At 39.1% G+C, this 20,446-nt stretch overlaps 2 protein-coding genes across 2 annotated transcripts; one reads left to right on the top strand and one right to left on the bottom strand.

Moving 5' to 3' along the window:
• On the top strand, positions 2,438-3,551 carry LOC109823574 (translation initiation factor IF-2-like). Its single transcript, XM_020389852.1, has 3 exons — positions 2,438-3,053; positions 3,274-3,341; positions 3,435-3,551. The coding sequence occupies exons 1-3, from the start codon at positions 2,438-2,440 to the stop codon at positions 3,549-3,551; spliced, it is 801 nt and encodes a 266-aa protein (XP_020245441.1).
• Positions 5,811-8,495, bottom strand: LOC109823573. Its single transcript, XM_020389851.1, has 4 exons — positions 8,188-8,495; positions 7,052-7,672; positions 6,161-6,802; positions 5,811-5,922 (listed from the first exon to the last, which is right to left on the bottom strand). Exons 1-4 carry the CDS (start codon positions 8,493-8,495, stop codon positions 5,811-5,813), a joined length of 1,683 nt encoding a protein of 560 aa, XP_020245440.1.

The raw sequence follows: 20,446 nt of genomic DNA, 5'->3' as shown, positions 1-20,446 counted from the left end.
AGGTCTGTCCCTACGGACTACACTCCCCTCTAATGGGAAGGGCCGAACTCGCCTTACGAAAAAGGGGTTCGTCTCCTCCCCACTGGAGAATTCGCCCGCGGGGACAGTACTCATCCTCTAAAGGCAAAATAGGGCAAACTTTGCCCCAAATCGGGGAAATAAGCAACACTCATCTCCCTAAATCCGACGCCTAAGGCCTGCAAGGGATCGCCCAACGAATCCATCAACGTACCTGGGCACGACTCCAGAGCACCAGCAGGCATGCCGGCAGAGAGACGGTCGGAGTAACGTCCGGGACCTGCACCCCTCACTTTGCACCTCTTAGGTTTCGGAGCCATTGTAAGAGGAAGCGGGAATTCTTTCCTTGGATGTTCCCTTTCGAGATTTGAAAGCACGGTAAATCCCAATGGAGGAAAACGGCTGATTTAGAAGGGCGGAGTTGCCCACGTGACCACGACTGCCCTCGAAAGGCGAAAACCCTAACGGACAGGAAACGGGGCCACGATCAAATTCGACGGCCCAGATCACCCTCAGTGCATCGAAGGGACCGAGATTAGCGGTTGAATCCGACGGTTGAGTCCGAGAACCACGGCCACGATACGTCGCAGGGCGAAACGCACGAGGATCGTGCTGTCAAGTCACGATCGCCACGATCCAATGTCTTAGCTGGGAAGCACGAGGCTCTGTCAGCAGACGCGTGGCTCATCTCTCGTCAGATCCGGTTCCGCCTACAAAAGGAAGGGTTTCGCCTGCAAATACTGGGCATAACCCCACGAGTCGCGCGAGAATTGGCTCTCAAAAATTAATTTCGCCTTGACGATGCATTCGCCCTCAAAGGTAAAATTACGAACAAAGCCAAAAGAATGACCTTGCTTAAACGGTTGAAACCCACGCCCCAGATGGCTAAGGGTTAGAGCAGAAATCTTAGCATTAAGCCTAAGAGAAACTGTTCGACAACTCATCATACTGAGGAGAATAGTATGGCTAGCCCGATTCAAACGGTAATCGGTAAAGGCACATCAAACCCGTTGATAGCTGAGGGTTTGCTAAAAATCCTAAGAGAAATCGCAGGCACTTGCTTCGCCAACAGTTTCTTCATTCAAAGTGTTCCAGACCACACGCAAGCCAGTTTAGGTCCGAAAACTTTGAAGGGGGTCTTGTAGACGGTAAAAAATACCTCTATGGGTCTACAGGAAATTTGCCTACGAGAAGAGCTCGCACGCCCAGTTCTCTGGCACGGATCTAAACCGCGTAGACGTCGACTGTACTCAAGTCCAGGTTCGCCTAACGGTCGACTCGCCAGCATGAGTCAGGAGCGATCAGGATGGCGGAAATTTGCTCTTCGCTCAACTCGCCTGCCCGAGTTCGGAGTCGAATCCGCCAGCAAGCCCCAAAACCGTCAGTACAGCTGGGTATCCACTACCCCACGTGCTGAGGTGGGCCTTCCCACCTCTCTCGACCCAAAGGGAGAGAGAGCACAGTACCCCAGGGCCGTCAAAACGGCCGCCCACAGTGCGCACAGCGCGAAGGAGCTGGACAGGTGTCGAGTCAACCTGAGCATTCATAAATGCGACTCACCTCGGCTGTCTGAGTCTGGAGCTGGGTCCGCCGGCACTCGGCAAGCTGGCTAGACTCACTCGAGTACTGTACACCTACTCCACCGCCTCTCCTGACCGAAAAGGAGAAAGCGTCGTGCTCAAAGCACGCCGGGCGGTCACGCACAGTACTGGTGATCGGACAGACGCCTCATCGATCTGCGGACTCATAAATGCGGTTCATTAATGCTGGTCAAATCCACTCGGATAGTAGTCGTTTGTTGCCTCACATACAAGAATGGGCCTTCCCATCGTAGGTGACAGGACATAAAGCACAATCCCTGGAATGACCGATCATGGTTTCGAGGAACAGCTAGACGTCTCTGAAGAAGATGTGGTCACATCCCACAATTCAAGGAGGAGTCAAGTTGTCCTTCTCCCATTTAAAAGCCTCTTCCGGCACACTGGAGAGGAGGTCGCAAAACTTAGGAAAAAGAGTTGAGACCAAGCTCTCTGCACAACTTTCTTTGCATTGCAGCACTACTGCTTAGTTCCGAGCTCCGATCGCCGGCGAACTAAACAGACCCGAACTCTCTCAAGTTGAGCTTCTACTGCGAACTGAAGCTCTCCAGCAACCTCATTCGAACGGTCCAAGGGAAGCAGACTCGACCCGAGCATCGAGCGAAGCATCCTGTAGCCACCTAAAAGTCCCCACACAAAACAAAGAGGGCCTTCCCTCTGCTTCTGTTGTAACTATTTGATCATTAGTTTGTAATAAGCCTTCTTATAAATACAAACGAAACTCTCTCTTTCGGGAAATCAAATATTCACCCTACAATGACGAGGTAACCAATATTGGCAAGGAAGCAGAGAAGGAGTTAGAGAAAGGTGAATGGCAAGAGATGGAGGATGATAATTTGGAGAAAGCTGTAGAGAGTGAGGAGGATAAGAAAGAGGAAGTGACTGTGGATGAGAAGAAAGAGGAAGAGCGAGAGCAGGAGAAGAATGAGGAAGAGGAAGAGGAAGAGGAGAAAGTGGAAGAGGAAAAACATCAGAAGAAAGATGAAGAAATAGTGGTGGAGAACAGAGAGGGGGAATGTGCTGAGGAGAAGAAAGATGAAGAAAGGATGGAAAGTCTGGAAGAGGAAAAAGGAAAGAAGAAAGATGAAGAAAAAGTGGTGGAAAACAGAGAGGGAGAATGTGCTGAGGAGAAACTGGATGAAGAAAGGATGGAGGATGGAAAACAGGTGCAAGTTTATCAGAAGAGAATGAAGAGATTAGCGTCAAAGGGGACTAGGGGACCAAGTACCAGAAAGCGGACGCGCTCACAACTAGTCCGCACCCCTTTCACTCAAGAAAAGAAGAAGGAAGTTCATCAAGAGATAATTAACATATCACACCACAAGGAGGAAGAGAGGGAAAAAATCAGGTTCTATTGTAAGCCTGATGAATGCACTTGGGATTTTTTGGGGAAGAGGAAAATCAAGAAGAAGGAGGAGGCTCTAGAAGGAGGAGCCAGTAAATAAAGTAATTGCATTCATGGACCATATGAAGTCTGGTTTCGATCCGAATAATATTTGGAGAAAGTTCCGATATGAAGCCGTCCCTTGTGAGCAACAGACTGGAATGTTAGTATTTCATGCATTTAAACATGTCTTAGTATGTTAACTAAATTTAAACATTTTCATTTTATTCAGCATGTTATATCTAACTATCTGCTCCATCTTATATCATGCAGCTTTGCTAGAGAGGCCAGATGTGGAGTCCATGGGCAACCAATATGGGGTTGTATCGACATTCTTCTGCGTAAGCATTAGGTTCAATCTCCTACCATTTTTATCTCATGTTTACAATTGGCTTATCATAATTTTTTGGCAATACAGCATAGTCTTTATGCAGTCACCCCAGATTTTCCACATCTATACACCTCTTTCATACAAAAGCATGTTGCCGCAAGGAAGAATGTACTCCTTATCCCGCTTGTGCGTCATGACCACTGGCATGTGGCTGAAGTAAGGTTGGATGAGGACGTTGTCAAGCATTATAGCTCGGCTGGCCATAGTGCATACGTTGAGCCAGTAAATAAAGTAATTGCATTCATGGACCATATGAAGTCTGGTTTCGATCCGAATAATATTTGGAGAAAGTTCCGATATGAAGCCGTCCCTTGTGAGCAACAGACTGGAATGTTAGTATTTCATGCATTTAAACATGTCTTAGTATGTTAACTAAATTTAAACATTTTCATTTTATTCAGCATGTTATATCTAACTATCTGCTCCATCTTATATCATGCAGCTTTGATTGTGGTCTTTTCGTTCCTTTATATATAAAGGCTATAATTCATGGGGTTGATACCACTCAAGTCACTAATCACTCTGACGAGTCTGAAGTCATCCGTGCCAGGCTTGCAGCTGAACTCCTAATAGAAGGATGGGAACAGAAAAATCAAGGGGAGACAGTGGAAAAGGATGGGTGAATGATATCCTAAAAAGTGTTGTGTACGAATTCATTGAATTGGGAACAAAACTAACTGGCATTTTAATTTAGTTAACATTATTGCAGCTTTGTATCATTCTCTTTGACAGTTATTCTACTGTTTGTGTAACTGGTTGATAGTGTGGATGAGAAGATGCACATATCTGGTTGTGAAACTGCCAAAAAATTGGTAAAAAAACCCACTTTCAGTAAAAGTTAACGTATAACTCTGATAGTTAACCACTTTCAGTAAAAGTTAACATATAACTCGAGAACATAACCACTTTCAGAAAATGTTAACATATAAGTGAGATAAATAATCACTTTCTTCAGCAAAAGTCTAACTAATATTTAACCACTTACAGCAAAAGTCTAACTAATATTTAACCACTTACAGCAAAAGTCTAACTAATATTTAACCACTTACAGCAAAAGTCTAACTAATATTTAACCACTTACAGCAAAAGTCTAACTAATATTTAACCACTTACAGCAAAAGCATAACAAACTGAAGTTTCTTCAGTTGATTTTCATCTTACAGATCACAATGTTGAAGAAAATTAGTACCATACAAAAACAACATAGGAAGAATGAGCAAAGTTTCCATTTTTCGACTTCACGGTTCGATTGCTTCAGTGCTTTCTTCAGTTGCTTTGTTTTGGTCGCTATCTCATCTTCAACGGGGACTTCTGGGCAGAATGAAATAATCTTACTGGGCATTGCATTCTCTTTGTGAGCCCAAGCAAAAAAATTGCATTGCATATTTGGGAAATTTGCACATCCCCAGAAGTATCTTCCTTTATTCTTCCCATTTTTGCACAGCCTCATGGGTGTTGGAATTTGACAGAAACAACACACCTCTTCTTGTGACTGAGATATCTCTGATGTTCTCATCTCACTCTCTCAAACTCCGAGTGCAGGGAAGATAGAACATACATTTAAATTTAGCTTGTCCATGGGCACATTATATATTGCATAAGGAACAAGAAACTAGCCGTTGTAATGAAGCTGTTAGCACAGTATGATGGACAGTTAGCCGTTAGAACAGTGAATGAGATGTTGGACATTTGGCCAATTTAAAATCAATATCTTTTTGAAAAATCTAAGATGAACAAGCACAAATCCGTTAACATCTTTCAGCCTTGCTTTTAGATATTGCTAGCATGAACAAAATGATTAGTCGATCATTATCACAGATTACAAAAGTCCACCACTATATACTTAACCACTTAAAAACAACCTTTGCTGTCTCATACAAAAGTATTGTTGTAAGATGCAGAAACACACTAGTCACCAGATGGGCTCGTTACAGGTTGCTCGATTGTGACCATCAACTTTGCACCGAGAACATTTGACTGGACGTTTGTAAATGGTTCTGTTGTTTATGCGTCTTGTTTTATTTCTTCCCCTCCTCTTGTGGTAATTGGTGGCAAAATCTGTATTTCATCCCTGGACACACTCCGCTTCTCATAATCTGGGATGGGATATAATATTTCGTCGTAGCTCTTCTTAAACGCTTCTACGGACATGAACCAATCACAATATTGATATACGTCTCTTTTCATATAAATAATGACTGCACAAGCATGCACACAAGGAATACGGGTTACGTCCCAAGACCGGCAAGTGCACGTCCTCTTCTCCAAATCAACGTGAGTAGTTCTATGTGACTGCACTTCGAATATATCATCTCTAGATTGTTTAACCTCTAAAGTACGTCCTCTTTCCATATTTTCTCTAACAATCTTCTCAGCTTTAGGGCACAGATAGCTTGTCCACTTATCAGCCATTATCCGTCTATTGTTCAGGCGACTCATAATTTGTTTTCGGATATGCTCTATCATTTGCAGGATACGTAACAATCGAGCTGTTAAAGGATTCTGCAACATTAGAGGTTACATGACCATATCTGCAAAGCACAAAATAATTAATAGTATGATGGGCATCCAATATGTAATAAAATTAACACGTAACAACAAAACTTAACCTTTACTGCTCAAAGTTAACATAAAAACATCAGTGTTAACATATATTGCTGAAAGTTAACATATATCAGACAAAGTTAACCTATAGGAAGAAAAATTCACATATATGTAGAATAGTTAACATCAACTGCAAAACGTCATAATCTAAGATGAATGCATTACCTGATGCCAGGGAAGAATGCATTCGCCCATTTCTCTGGCGAATAACAGAGTACAATCTCATATGCGACTGGAGCCATCTCATAAATTTCCTTCATGTAGTCGTTCCATTCCGCTATAGTGTATTTATAGCAAGCAGATTGGAGCAAACTCCCCAAAACTTGTGTGTCCTTTGCTTTCAATCCCAAATCCTTTAGCTTTGTTCTAAAATTTTCAACTAGGTGCAGCACGCATCGTGAGTGGATTGCTTCAGGGAAATATTCTCTCACGGCTTCTCGAATCCCCTTGTCGGCATCAGAAATAATTACCAATTGGTGGGGAGGATTGTACGGGTCTAACCTTTCATACAGTATGGACCACAAGCCTTGAAGGAACCATCTCCAATTATCAACATTTTCCTGATCACATATACAATACGCAACCGGAAATATCCCTTGGTCTCCGTCGTATGCTATGGCGCTCAGGAGCATGCCTTTGTATCTGTCTTTCAAAAAGGTCCCATCCAAAAATAATAGGGGTCTACACCCATTTAAGAAACCAACGATGCAAGCGGCATAACATATAAACAGTCTTTTGAACCTTCCTTCATTCTGGTCAATGCATATGTAGCTTCCTGGATTCGTTTCCTTCACCTTTTGCTCATACCTGTACAACAATGTAGCTTCTGCTCAAGCATATATAATACATTGGAACATTAGGATAATATATTAACATAAAAGCTCACAAGTTTTCATAAAACATAACATTCCACAATGACAGTTGGAACATATCAATGAAAACTAACATGAAACATCTAAGGATGAGATATTGCATGATAAATCAACAACTAACAATTGTACTATAAGCGGCTATGATAAAAATTTGTACACTTAATAAAATAACTGTAAAATTTACCATCTTAATTGATCATAAGCCTCATAACTATCACCATACATATCCTCCTGCGCTCTTTCTTTGCCCCACCATATCTTACTGTATTCAAGTCTCAATCCATATCGAGTGAGGAACTCCTTTTGCACATCAATTGGTCGGATTTGAGGTCGCGCCTTTAATACCGGTCGCAATTGGGCTGCTATGAATTTACGAGATGCCCGTGATTGCCCTGAATTGTTAGCATGTTGTCCACAACTGTGTTCATTCACAAACCTTTTGATTTCAATTCTTTTACCATACTTAACAGGAGATGCAAAGAGCATCCAAGGGCATCCATATGTCTCCTTATATCGACAACATACTCGGATACGTTTGGGTTCATTCTTTACAAATTCATAGTCAAATTTTTTCGCCATGGAATAGTACTGCAAAGCTAGTCTCAATTCGTTTACAGTCTCAAATTGTTGCCCCTTTTCAGTTAATGTTGTGTGCCACCATTGAGGAATGCTGGAAGTGTTGTTGAGAATATCATCAGCTCTCATTACAACCTCACCAGACGGGAAATCATTTTGGATTCTCTCTGAATTGGATGCATTTCCTGGAGGAGGACGACTATATTCTGCATTCAAAGAGGCATCACTACTGCACAAATTAATCAACCAGTGAGATATCATGCACAATATGTTATATTATCTTCTGATAATTTAAGTTAACAGCAGTAGGACCAAAGGTAACATAGTACAACAAAAGTTAACTAACTGGGTGTAAAATTAACCATTTTCCGTAAACCTTAACATAGTACAACAAAAGTTAACTAACTGGGTGTAAAATTAACCATGTTCCCACGACAATTAACATGTTCATGTAAAGGTTAACATATCTCTTGGAAAATTAACCTATAAGATGAAGAGTTAACATCTAACCATCAGAGATGACAACTATTTTTTCCCAAGTTACCATCGAAACCTGAAATCACAATTGGCTTATCATCACACATAGACCTGTTCCTGACAGAGTTCATTGTTTACTTACAAATCAATAATAACTTACATTGAGGGATTTGATGCCCATAAGGGATGGTTGAAAGTTGAAGAAAAAAATAACAATGTTTACATCACACAAAACCCAATGTTATAAAGAGTTCATTAATTACTTACATTTCCCTAATCTGATTTTTCCTTGAAGTGGAACACTCTACATTAACAGCAGCTTGCATGTGAATCTCCGTACAACCAATATTTCGATTGTGCTCCAACATGCACTTCAAATCATCATCGTTGTCAACTGAAAAACTGAGGTTGGGGTGCCTCTCAGATTTAAATATAAAGGATAAAGCTTCTTTAGGTACTTTCAATCTTTCAGACACATCAAATTGGAGTTCATCAAAGCTTGTTGTCGAACTTAGCTTCACGAATATGGCATTCTCGCCTAAAGAAACCATGCAAATCAAGTCATTGACGGCCATTAGGGGTGGTTGAAAGTTATGAGGACAGTTATGAAGGCAATTATGACGAGTTGAGGAGTAATTGAGGGGATTTCAGGTGCAAAAGGGCTGTAAACAGTTGAAAAAAACCCTAATTTCATTAATGAGAGAGTGAGAGATAAAACTAACCAATTTATAACAAAGGATGATGAAGCAGACAATAATGGCGGGAGCCCGCGCTTTTTCCCCCCGCTTTCCCCCGTCACTTCGTCATAAATGCGTTGGGAGAGATCACCGAACAAGAGAACCCATTCAGCCGGTTTTCTTTGAGAGAGATGAGGGCATTTTCGGGAGGAAGCAACAAAATACACCCACTTGATGTATACGTATGGGCTTTTGGGTCTGGGCCACAATTTTCACAATTTTTTGGGGCTGAAGGCTAAGGCAGTTAATTGGGGGGGCTGGGCCACATCCGCTTTTTTGTTTTGGGGCCTTGAAACATTTTTCCCAACAATTTTTCTTGGCTTTTATAAAGCCGAGAAGAGTTTTGTGCAAAATACCCATACTCCACAATTCTTTGGAAATATCAAGAGGAAAAACGTATTTTCTTCTCAAAATAAAACACTTTTTCCAAAAAATAATAAAAGGTAAAAAATGATTTTTTTTTGCTTAAAATTACTTTTAAAATAGGTTCATTTTAAAGAACCATCGATTTTTTATTTGTCAATTTATATATAAACCATCTTAAAACAGTTTGTTGTTGCAATAAACCACCTCTATTTTTCAGTCTATTTTGGGGAATTTTTTTAAAAAATATATTTTTTGCTAAATAATTAGCAAAATCGACCATTTTGCTAATTATTTAGCAAAATCGACATCTTTTTGACCAACAGACCAAAAAGAGATCGATTTTAAAAAACACCCAGCTCAGAACATACGAGACTAGTAGTTCCGTATGTTTTGGGTGAACTAATAATCGATTAGTACTCACAGAAAACATACGGGACTACTAGTCCCGTATGTTTTAGGCTGAATATATAAAACATACGGGATTACAAGTCCCGTGCGTTAAGCAGAGACTCATTTGCTCTGCCAAGCAAACCCACGGGACTACTAGTCTCATGGGTTTTCTGGGTAGAACAAATGAATGCCCGATAATTTTACGGGACTAGTAGTCCCGTAGAATTGTCGACTAGTCCCGTAGAATTGTCGGGCTATATAAAGCCCAGGTGTGCCCCAAACTAGGGCACAACCATCCTCATTCTCTCCCAGTCCCTCTCTCTCTCTCCCTCCCTCCCTCCCTCCCTCCCCCCCTCTCTCTCCACCGATCTCCCTCTCTCCCAAACCCGATCTCCATCACTCCCAAACATGACCCAACAATCCCGATCTCCCTCTCTCCCTCTCTCCCAAACCCGATCTCTCTTTCTCCCAAATCCAACTCACATCTTCCTTCCTCAAATACGACGCAGACGCCATCTATTCTCTCCGACGCCGACGAGATCCGAAAGTTCATCAAGGTATAAATTTCTTATTTTTTCATTAATTTCTCTATATTTTTTAGTTAATATTGTATATCTAGAGAAAATATTTTAATTATGATTATCAATATGGAAAAAAATCTAATTTGTATATGATGAATTTTAATTCTTCGATTAAAATGGTGAATGGAATACCAGTTATTTGCTTATTCAATGGAAAACTGAGTGTTAAAATGAATAATATACCTATATACGACGAAGGATCTAGAAAAATGTTCATGTTATCTAAAAATTATAATTTCGATAGAATGCTGGAGCAAATATACAGAGTTGCTGGAATTAATCATGCCGAAAATGCCATTAAGGTCTTCTGTAATTGTCCAATAAATGAAAAAAGAACAATTGTTATAGAGATCACCAATGATGATGAATTGAATGGCATGATACAACTTGCAGAAAAACAAATCTCAATCGAGTTGTTCATTAAAAATATTCTAATGTCTGGGGTTGCCGAAGTTTCATATGCTCACGGAGAGTTCTCCTGCATGCTTGAAAATCAAATCTCGTTATCTCAAAGTGCCTTGCACTTAAAAAAAAACTCGGGTGCAATGTCAAGTGACGTATTCCACAATGCATTGGGTCATGTTTCAGTTAATTTACCGGTTAGTTCTATAATAGATGAGGATGAGGATGTAGATGCTTATTATGATAATGACAATGTAAAAGAGGAGGAACGTCTTGATAATATGCAGTGTGCAACTGGAGAGACCAATGGTGACGTAAGTTGGATGGATGAATATTGTTCCTCCTGCATGCTTGAAAATCAAATCTCATTATCTCAAAGTGTCTTGCACTTAAAAATAACTCGGGTGCAATGACAAGTGACGTATTCCACAATGCGTCGGGTCATGTTTTAGTTAATTTACCAGTTGGTTCTACATATAATAGAAGAGGGTGAGGATGTAGATGCTGATTATGATAATGACGATGTTAAAGAGGAGGAACGTCTTAATAGTATGCAGTGTGTAAGTTGGATGGATGAATATTGCGTAAACAATGATTATGTAGAGTCTGAAGAATCGTTACCAGAAGAGTTTGAAAATGTCGAGTGGATAAATGCCTCACAAGCTGAGTTCGTTAAGCCTGGTCCTAATTTCAATCAACCCGAGGACTTCACTTTTAAAAAAGGAGATCTTTTTGAGAATGAGGAAAGCTTAGTTTTCGCTATACGTGAATGGGCAATCAGGAACCGGGTCAAATTCAAGCCGGTTAAAATCAATACAACTAGCTACCATGTAAAGTGCTACTTTAATGATAAAGGTCAAGGAGAGAATACAAGTGTTGCAGACGATAGAAATTCAAAGTGTCCATGGAAGTTTAATGCAGCTGTTAGAAAAAATCTAATGAACAATTTATGATCTTAAGTTATTGTGGACTCCATACATATTACAATCCGACCGTCAATAATGATCATAAGACAACAACTTTCGCTTATATCATGAAGCTAATTATGCCCGAAGTCAGGCGGGAACTTGATCTTACTCCGGGACAGATAATTACAAGGGTATATGATATGGAAAAAAAATAAATATATCCAAGTATAAAGCATATGATGCACGAAGGAAGGCATTTTAATGGCGTACTTAAGGGTGCCCGTGCTATGCCAATTCAAGCCTTAGTTACAAGGACGTTTTATAGGTTGAACACATACTTTAATAAGAGACGTAGTGATAGTGCAAATTGGACGAGTAAGTACACTCCAAAAAATAAGATAATTTTGCAGAAAAGGATTGTGACTGTAAGAACATGTAGAATTGAACCATTCGATGATAATGAACGGGAAGATTATGATGATACTTACACCGTCCATCTCTATGACCAGGAGTGTAGTTGTACTTGTAGTATACCATCATTATAAAAACTACCAAGTGAATATGTTTTAGCGGCTATTTCCAGTCAGGATGGTGGCTCTAGATTGCCTTATGATCGGTATTACTCAGCTTGGTATTCAACAAATCATTATCGAAAGGCTTATAAGGAGAGTTTTCATCCTCCTGACGATACTCGCTATTGGCCGGATTTGTATATACTATATATATTACCACCTCAATACAAAAGACAAGTAGGATGACCTCACTCTGTGCGCATTAGAGGTACTATGGTTCAAGACCGGGAAGGAGTAGCATCACAAATCAGATGTAGGCAATGTAATCAATTAGGGCATAATAGGTCTCGTTGTCCATCACGAGCAAGTAGATAGCAATTAATTGGTAAAATATTTTCTATTTCTATCTCTATTTTATTATTATTATAGTCTTATTGATTTGGCAGAAACTAATAAGATAATAATTATATGTGCATGTATATACACGATACTTCCCTGATCGATTACTGATGAAGTCCTCTATGATCAGTCACACCACCATTCAGAGAGCATATTGTTTATATCGGTAATGATTCTCTATTTTTTAGTCATAAGTTCACAGACACATATTAATTATTCATTGTTATATTCTAATATTTGTTTCCATTTTTGTACGGAGAGGACAAGAGCTGGTTATGATTGATCATAGCCTTGGATATACGCGTTGGTCACTTGATGATCCTCGCATTAGTGCTCTAGTATCCCAAGCCGGTTTTCTCACTTGCTCAAAATTATGGTGGATGAAGCTCGATTGGGCACTGCTTAATACGTTGATGGATAGATGGAGGCCGAAGACTAACACTTTCCATCTACGTGTCGGCGAGACAACTATTACTCTTTAGGACGTAGTAGTGATCCTTGGTCTCCGCATTGATGACCCTTGTGTTACAGGGACTGATAGGCATGTTTGGCGAAGAGTATGTGATGATTTGTTAGGACTATCTTCGGAGTCCTTGCCTGGAGAATATATTAGATTAAAGTGGCTAAAGGAGAATTTTGCAAACCCCTTGCCAAAAGATGCATCAGAAGTCATGATCCAACAACATACTAGAGCATATATTTTGCACATGATCGGGACGTTTCTTTTTCCCGACTCAAGTAAACATAAAGTGCATTTGAGGTAAGACAACTTATTATTGTTATAATACAATTGAATTTGATAAGGAGAGATTTTTGCTCACTATTTTTATAAATATGACTAACGCATTTGAATATGTGATAGGTTGTTACCACTTCTCGAGGACTTTAACATGTGCGGCACATTATCATGGGATGGTGCTGTTTTAGCATACCTATATCGAGAAATGTCGAATGTTACTTTAATGCAAAATAAAGAGCTCAAGGGATGTTTAACATTGTTACAAGTTTAGGCATGTGAGAGGTTGGTTTTGAGACCACGATTATGCGAGACCTGAGAGTTAGATGGACAGATTCTACTATGCTGCAAGTAAAAATCATTAAATTTAATTTTAAATTTAAAATTTTGAACAAAAACCTACCTTATATCATACTTGTAGATGAGACCCTGGCAAGATAGTTAGATTTTTACAGAGGGGAGCTTGACCGGATAAAAAATTTTCAGGTATCGAATTTGAATTGAAGTTGTTTAAAGCTACTGATATATTTCAAAGAGTTGTTAATATATGGATTATTTCGTAGTTCGAGTGGCAACCATACACACCTTACCTACCTCGTCTACTGCTGATTTGTATAGATGGACACGACATATGGAGGGCCAGAGTTCCTCTCGTTTGTTTCGAAATTGTGGAGATGCACGAGCTGGATCGCGTGTTTAGACAGTTTGGATTCACGTAGCATGCTCCAGAATATGTCGAACAAATAGAGAGAAAGGCTTTTAAAGGTGGCCATCAGATTGACTGTCGGAATACGCATCATTCATACATTGCTAGATGGAATGACCGACATCAACTTATTGTTGATCATCTTTATCCTCCGATGGAGGAAGTTGATTACATTAGATGGTATTGGGGGATTACCAGACGTTGGATAATCACTCAAACGATACCTCCGATCGACGAAATCGAGATTTGCTCCTAACATTCCCTATATGTACCAAAAGGGGTAGATGAGAGACAATGAGTAAGTAAATTGCGAAAATTATAATAGAGTTTCCAATCTCTTGTTAGCTTTTGGTTTCTTATATGTATCGATATTTTTATGTAATTGCAGATAGACGCTATGGACAAGATAGAGGGGATTGCAAATGAGGGTATTGCTACAGTCACAGGAGATTCAGTACACATATCATTCTTGCATAGGATAATAGCGAGGGTTCGCAGAGCTTTTCAACAAACTCGTGAGGATCGGCATGAAGGTCGCGAGCAGGTGGCGCATGAAGATACTTTATATGCACGCCGACGAAGACGTGGTAGATCTTACTTGCACGACGATGAAGCCGGTTTGTCACAACGAGCGGGATTATCACAGCCCCACACACAACCGGAGAGTGAGCATATATAAGCTCAAGTCGAAATAGGTCGCCGACGATCTGAACGGGTGAGAAGAGGGAGACGACAGGGGATGGGCGTACTTTTAGGTTGTTAGCATTTCCACTAAGATTATATATTGTCATATGGAATTATTGATACATTTGGATTTGTTTAGCTTAGACTACATATTATCTTATGGGAATTATAGATACAGTTAGAATTTTTTAGAATTTTGTCGTATTGGTACGCATATGACATGTATATTGTGTTGTGATGTTTTGAATTGATTAAACTTGTTATTATATGGTGTTTATTTCATAGAATTTAGATTTTTTACAGTATTTTGTGATGTTTTGTATTTCGTCGGATTTGTGTTGTGATGTTGTGTATTTCATCGGATTTGTGTTGTGATGTTGTGTATTTTTCAGATTTGTGTTGTGATGTTGTAAAGTTATAACTTTAATCCGGATTTGTGTTGTGATGTTGTGTATTTTTCAGATTTGTGTTGTGATGTTGTAAAGTTATAACTTTAATCAATGTATACAATGTGGATAATATTTTTTTTCAGATTTGTGTTGTGATGTTGTAAAGTTATAACTTTAATCAATGTATACAATGTGGATAATATTTTTTTTGTGAAAATTTTGGTCAAATAATACTTTATACGAAGCTAGAGGCCTGTGCATGTTTTTGTACATGTTTTGCCTCTGCCTAGCAAATCCACGGGACTAGTTCCCGTGGATTTGGTGGATTTGCTAGGCAGAGGCAAAAAAGCCTCTGCCTAACGTACGGGACTACTATTCCCGTACGTTTTGGTAAGCTCATAGAAAACATACGGTACTAATAGTCTTGTATGTTTTCTATGAGCATTAATCGGTGATTAGTTCACCCAAAACATACGGGACTAGTAGTCACGTATGTTCTGAGTTTGGCGTTTTTTAAAATCGATCTCTTTTTGGCCCGTTGTCCAAAAAAAATATCGATTTTACTAAATAATTAGCAAAATGATCGATTTTGCTAATTATTTAGCAAAAAATATCTTTTTTAAAAAAAAAATCCCTTTATTTTTTATTCTATTATAATGATCTAGTTGTCAAATGCCAAACATATCAAAGGGATAGTCCTCATCGGAGGTTGGGTGATTTCAGTTATGGGGGAAAAAATTAACTAAATAGTGGGCCCAAATGATTAATTGTAACAAAACCCCTTAGAAAACAATTTACGTATAAATTAACAATCAAGAGTGGGTTTTATAAAAAAGAAACGTAGGAGAAAAGTATGAACCGCAGCATTGATCACCTCCTCAACCTCAGTCTTTTCCATAAAATCTTTCCCTACTGAAATCACATCACCTCTGCCCCGCAGCGCATCATTGAACTCAACAGGCGTAACTATTAAGGAAACCAACGATCTCTCTCGTCCGTCGCCCATGAGTCCACAAAGAGAGGACTACATCGCATTAACGACCTCATCAGCATCTTTTCAATCTTCGCACACCAAAAATCTACAGAGCTCAGTACTGCCCCCACAACATGATGATTAATAATGCCAAAAAAAAAAAAAAAGGTGGTCTCTAGCTAGCTCTTCAACCATCCGCTCTCCAAAAGCCACATTTGCTCAAATCTCCCTTCTTATCTTTTCTCTGCTGTTGGTCTCCTGACTCTTGGAAAGTATGGAAGGACGCATGCATGCACATAAGATATAATTATTGAATAAAAAGTGTTGGTGTGTTCAGGAAACTAGAGGCCACTTGCATTTGATTTTTTTTGTTTAAGGAAGTAAATATCTACTCACTTATGGGTTTGGTGGGATTTGGGTTTTGGGGTAACTATCGTCCATCGTCATTAGGATTTGATGGCTAGCGTAATATATCCCCACCTCAGGTTTTTGCTAAATTTAAGCTTCTAATTAGAAAGTGACTTAAAAGTAAGGACATCATGTTCTTGATGGGATTTTGTCTTTGATTCTTTGTGTAACTTCATGAGAATTAGATAGGGTTAGAGTTCTATCATGATTAGGAGTTTGAGTTCTATCATGATTATGAGTTTGAGTTCTATCATGATTATGAGTTTGAGTTCTATCATGATTAGGAGTTTGAATCCTATTCTAATTAGAAAGTTAGGCTAGAGATAGGGTTTTGGTTTCCCTATATATATTCTTCTATTGGTGGAGGAAAAACCATGAAGAAAAAGTAGAGATGTAGTAGATGAGAGAGAGAGAGAGGGTTTCGTAGTCTTTATCCGTGCAAAAGATTACAAAGAGTGGGCTTTGGAGAGAATATGAGAGTTGATTATGTATGTGAGGTTGAGACATTGAGAGACGAGAGTTGAGTGGTTCCTCTTGTAGTTCTCCCTGATACATAGTGAATTTCTCGTATTGTTGCCCCGTGGACGTAGGTCGAAGTTGGTCGACCGAACTTACGTAAATCTCGGTGTTCTTTTTTTTATTGTGGTTATTCTATCTTATTGATTGGGGTTGGCTTCCGAGTTGCGCATATCGTGGTAGGCGGGGAGACTAAAATTCGCCAACAGTTCTATGATGTTGATTTCTCATTGGATTTGAGTAGATTTCAATTTTCAAATAAATATTGCAGCCGGAACACCCGGTGGTAAGTATTAAGAATGTTCGTATGAAAGTATAGTCTCGCATCGAAGAGGATAGAAAATCGCAAGATCATTGAATTTCTCGTAGGGTAGTTTCGAATAGAGATTAGGCTTAAGCAGTTGCCTTCTATATCAACAAAACATGAAGTGAGTGCCATATTTAGTGTATAATATTGTCCAATTGCAGTTTGGGGCATGCAATGAAAATGTAAGTGCGCATTCATATAAAAGTCCTCATTTGTTGATGATGGAATACGATCTGCTTAAAAAGAAAAAGGTAATCATGTGCGCATCTATTCACTATTCATACAACAGTTGATAGTCTAAATTATCTAATGTGAAGTGTTTAACTAGTGATCAAGATTCACGATTGTTGATGATTGAAGAAGACTCATGCTTAAAATTAATCAATCTATCAGTTAGCCAATAAGGCTTAACATATGTTCTTATACTTTTTCATTTTTACAAATAATTTTTCAATAAATTTGCAAATAATACCAGATTTAGAAGTTTACATAATAATGCCATTAGATGATGCGTATAGCAACGAATATGACGTATAGAGCACTGTTAGGTCAGAAAGAAGATAATGGTTTATATATGCAAATAAAAACAAGGACGTCAGCCTATCCCCACCAGAGGAATCGTGCACGTGTTTGGAACTCGCCGGTCTTTCTGTCCAAGTTCTTTTCATATTCACCCTTCAGATCGTATTGTAGCTTGAGAAATAATATTTTAGTTTAGATATTTTTCCTTTATTTGTTTTTTTTTTCTTCTTATCCCAAAACAAACAAGGTAGGAAATATATTTTTATTATTATCCAGCTATATAATTCAGTTAAATCTTAAACATATCTAATTTACTATTTTTTATTATGAAAATAGACCAAATTATTTTTAATAATTTAAAGTAGCAGTTGTTTGGAAAAGGAAAGGTGGGAAAGTGTAAATTACAATATTCATACATTTCATTTGCGCTGTTTTTAGCTTCATCCTTATCGAACAAGATTATTCACAATGACATTATTATTGTATTCTTTTCTGAGTAAATAAATAGTGCATTTATATTCCTACATTTTGATTGCAAATTAATACTAGACTTTTCTGATCTGCCATAGAAAAACTTACCTTCAAAATGAAAAACTTTAGTTCCATTATCATTATACTTCTGTTTATATTGACAAAATTATGATAATTTTGAGGATTAATTACATCTTCACATTGTGATGCTGTGTAATTACAGACGCGATCCTAGAATTTATGTATCTACGAGACATTAATGAGAATACTGATGGAGCCTAACATTACTTTTGTTATGTTGGGTTAATCTATCGACAACCCGTGCCCTCCAGATCTCGAACAACTAGCAAGCAAGAACTCACGGCAAAACAAAAAACTTGTAGGAAATTAGAACAATAAAGAAGAGAACACAAGATTTAACGAGGTTCGGCAAACGTGGATATGTCCTAGGGAGCCATACCAGAATTTTCCTTGATTATTAAAAAAGATTACAATGCCTGCAAACGGCTATCACTCTCTTTGAGATCTCTTTCTCAAAGTGTTCTCAAAACACTCTTTTTTTATGTACTAACTTTCAAAAGGGCGTTCAAGAATATATACAAACCCTAACTCGAAACAGATTCCCAAATGGGCCAGGAAACCACTTGACCCGATATTGGTCGACTGATGCACTTACATCGGTTGACTGATAAGAACAATTCTTTCTCAGAACTGCTTCGTGCATATTGTCGGTCTACTGATGAGCTCCCACCAGTCGAGTGACCAGAGCAAGTTTTTGCAGCTTATTTCTTACAGTCGAATCGGTAGACTGATGTTTCTATATCAGTCAACTGATCGGGGGGTTTTCTGTTGCTTGTTGATTTTGTTCCTAGGTTTCGGTCTACACACCTAAAACCAACAATCTCCCACTTGGAGATCAAACCTCCATCAACAAGTTCTCTTGAACTTCAGCCATCTTCGCAAGTACATTCTCCTTCCTGGAAAAATTTCTTTCTTCAATCAATATCATCCTTGGTGATCTCACCTCTCCTCCTAGTGTGGCTCCGCCCTTATTTCCTACATATGAAGGCTAACTAAAGTTACGCACAACTTCAGTTTTTCAATGATCATTGTCTTTGTTAACATATCTGCAAAATTTTAGCTCCCTAAAGTTTTCTCCACAGTAACTTCCCGTCCTCTATCAGCGACCGTATGAAGTGGTAATGCACGTCGATGTGCTTCGTTCTGGCATGATAAAGTGGGTTCTTTGCAAGGTATATAGCACTCTAGCTATCACAATAAAAAAACTCTGTTCCCTCGCTTCAGACCCAACTCTTCCAGACATCTGGTCAACCAAATTATCTCTTTGTTACTTTCAGTCACTGCAACATACTTTGCCTCAATCGTGGACAACGCCACTATCTTTTGCAAACGTGAGATCCAGCTCACTGTTGTCGACCCTAAGGTAAAAATATACCATGTGGTACTTCGCCTTGTATTATGATCACCGGCAAAGTTTGCATCCACATATCCTTACAGTACCACTTCTTTTCTCCTAAAACATAGTGGCATATCTATAATTTCTCTCAAGTATCTCAGTATCCACTTCATGGCCTCCCAATGCTACTTCCATGGATTGCTGGCAAACCTCCTCACAACTCCCACTGCATGGGTAATATTCGGTCTTGTGCAAACCATCGCATACATAATACTACTAATGGCTGATGAGTATGACACTCTGGTCATGAACTCCTTTTCTGCATCCGTCTTGGGCGATTGCTCCTTAGATAACCTGAACTGACTTTCAAGGAGCGTGACAATGGCCTTTGCATTCTGCATGTTGAATCTCTGAAGTACCTTCTTAATGTATTCAGCCTGACTCAACTTCAACGTCCTTTCAGCTATATCCCAACTGATTCACATCCCAAGAATTTGCTTAGCTACACCCACATCATTCATAACAAACTCCTTTGCCAACTGCTTCTTTAACTTGTTAATCTCCTGTAAACATGACTCTTTCATAACCATTGCTCTGCATGAAGTTATCAAACCGTATAAGCTCTTCTTGAGCCTACATACCATCTCTTTTTTTCCTTCCTCTATGAAACCAACATGTTGCTTCATGTAGAGTTTTTCATCCAAGTCGCTAAGAAGAAAGACAGTCTTCACATCCAACTACTCAAGGTAGAGATTTTTAGCAGCTACTAAACTCAACACCATCCTGATAGTTGTAAGCTTCACGATGGGGAAAAAATATCTCTGTATAATCCACTTCTTCCCTCTATTGGAATCCTTTCACAATTAATCTGCCATTGTATCTTTTGCTATCATCACTCTCCTGCTTGACCCGGTAGACCAACTTGTTATGTAAGACTTTCTTGTTCGCAGGTAGCTGAGTTAACTCCCATGTCTCATTCAAGTGGAGAGAATCCATCTCTTCTTGTATCGCATGCTCCCACTACTGAGATTCACTATGTTGCATTGCCTCATCATAGCACTCTGATTCTTCACTGTCTGTCAAAAGCAAGTAATATAGCAAT

This window comes from Asparagus officinalis, chromosome 9 (assembly GCF_001876935.1).
Source record: "Asparagus officinalis chromosome 9, Aspof.V1, whole genome shotgun sequence".
Taxonomy (NCBI): Eukaryota; Viridiplantae; Streptophyta; class Magnoliopsida; order Asparagales; family Asparagaceae; genus Asparagus; species Asparagus officinalis.
Note: the sequence above shows the minus strand (reverse complement) of the source record. Positions and strands in the feature narration are given on the sequence as shown.

What these genes read in the sequence shown, in the direction of transcription:
- LOC109823573 (XM_020389851.1), bottom strand. Translation starts at nt 8,495, where the DNA reads ATGGCCGTCAATGACTTGATTTGCATGGTTTCTTTAGGCGAGAATGCC. An exon ending in AAAAATCAGATTAGGGAAAT is followed by an intron (nt 7,673 to 8,187) that starts GTAAGTAATTAA and finishes TAATTTGTGCAG; the next exon opens with TAGTGATGCCTCTTTGAATG. An exon ending in GCATTCTTCCCTGGCATCAG is followed by an intron (nt 5,923 to 6,160) that starts GTAATGCATTCA and finishes TGTGCTTTGCAG; the next exon opens with ATATGGTCATGTAACCTCTA.
- LOC109823574 (XM_020389852.1), top strand. Translation starts at nt 2,438, where the DNA reads ATGGAGGATGATAATTTGGAGAAAGCTGTAGAGAGTGAGGAGGATAAG. An exon ending in GGCTCTAGAAGGAGGAGCCA is followed by an intron (nt 3,054 to 3,273) that starts GTAAATAAAGTA and finishes TATATCATGCAG; the next exon opens with CTTTGCTAGAGAGGCCAGAT. An exon ending in TTGTATCGACATTCTTCTGC is followed by an intron (nt 3,342 to 3,434) that starts GTAAGCATTAGG and finishes GTCTTTATGCAG; the next exon opens with TCACCCCAGATTTTCCACAT.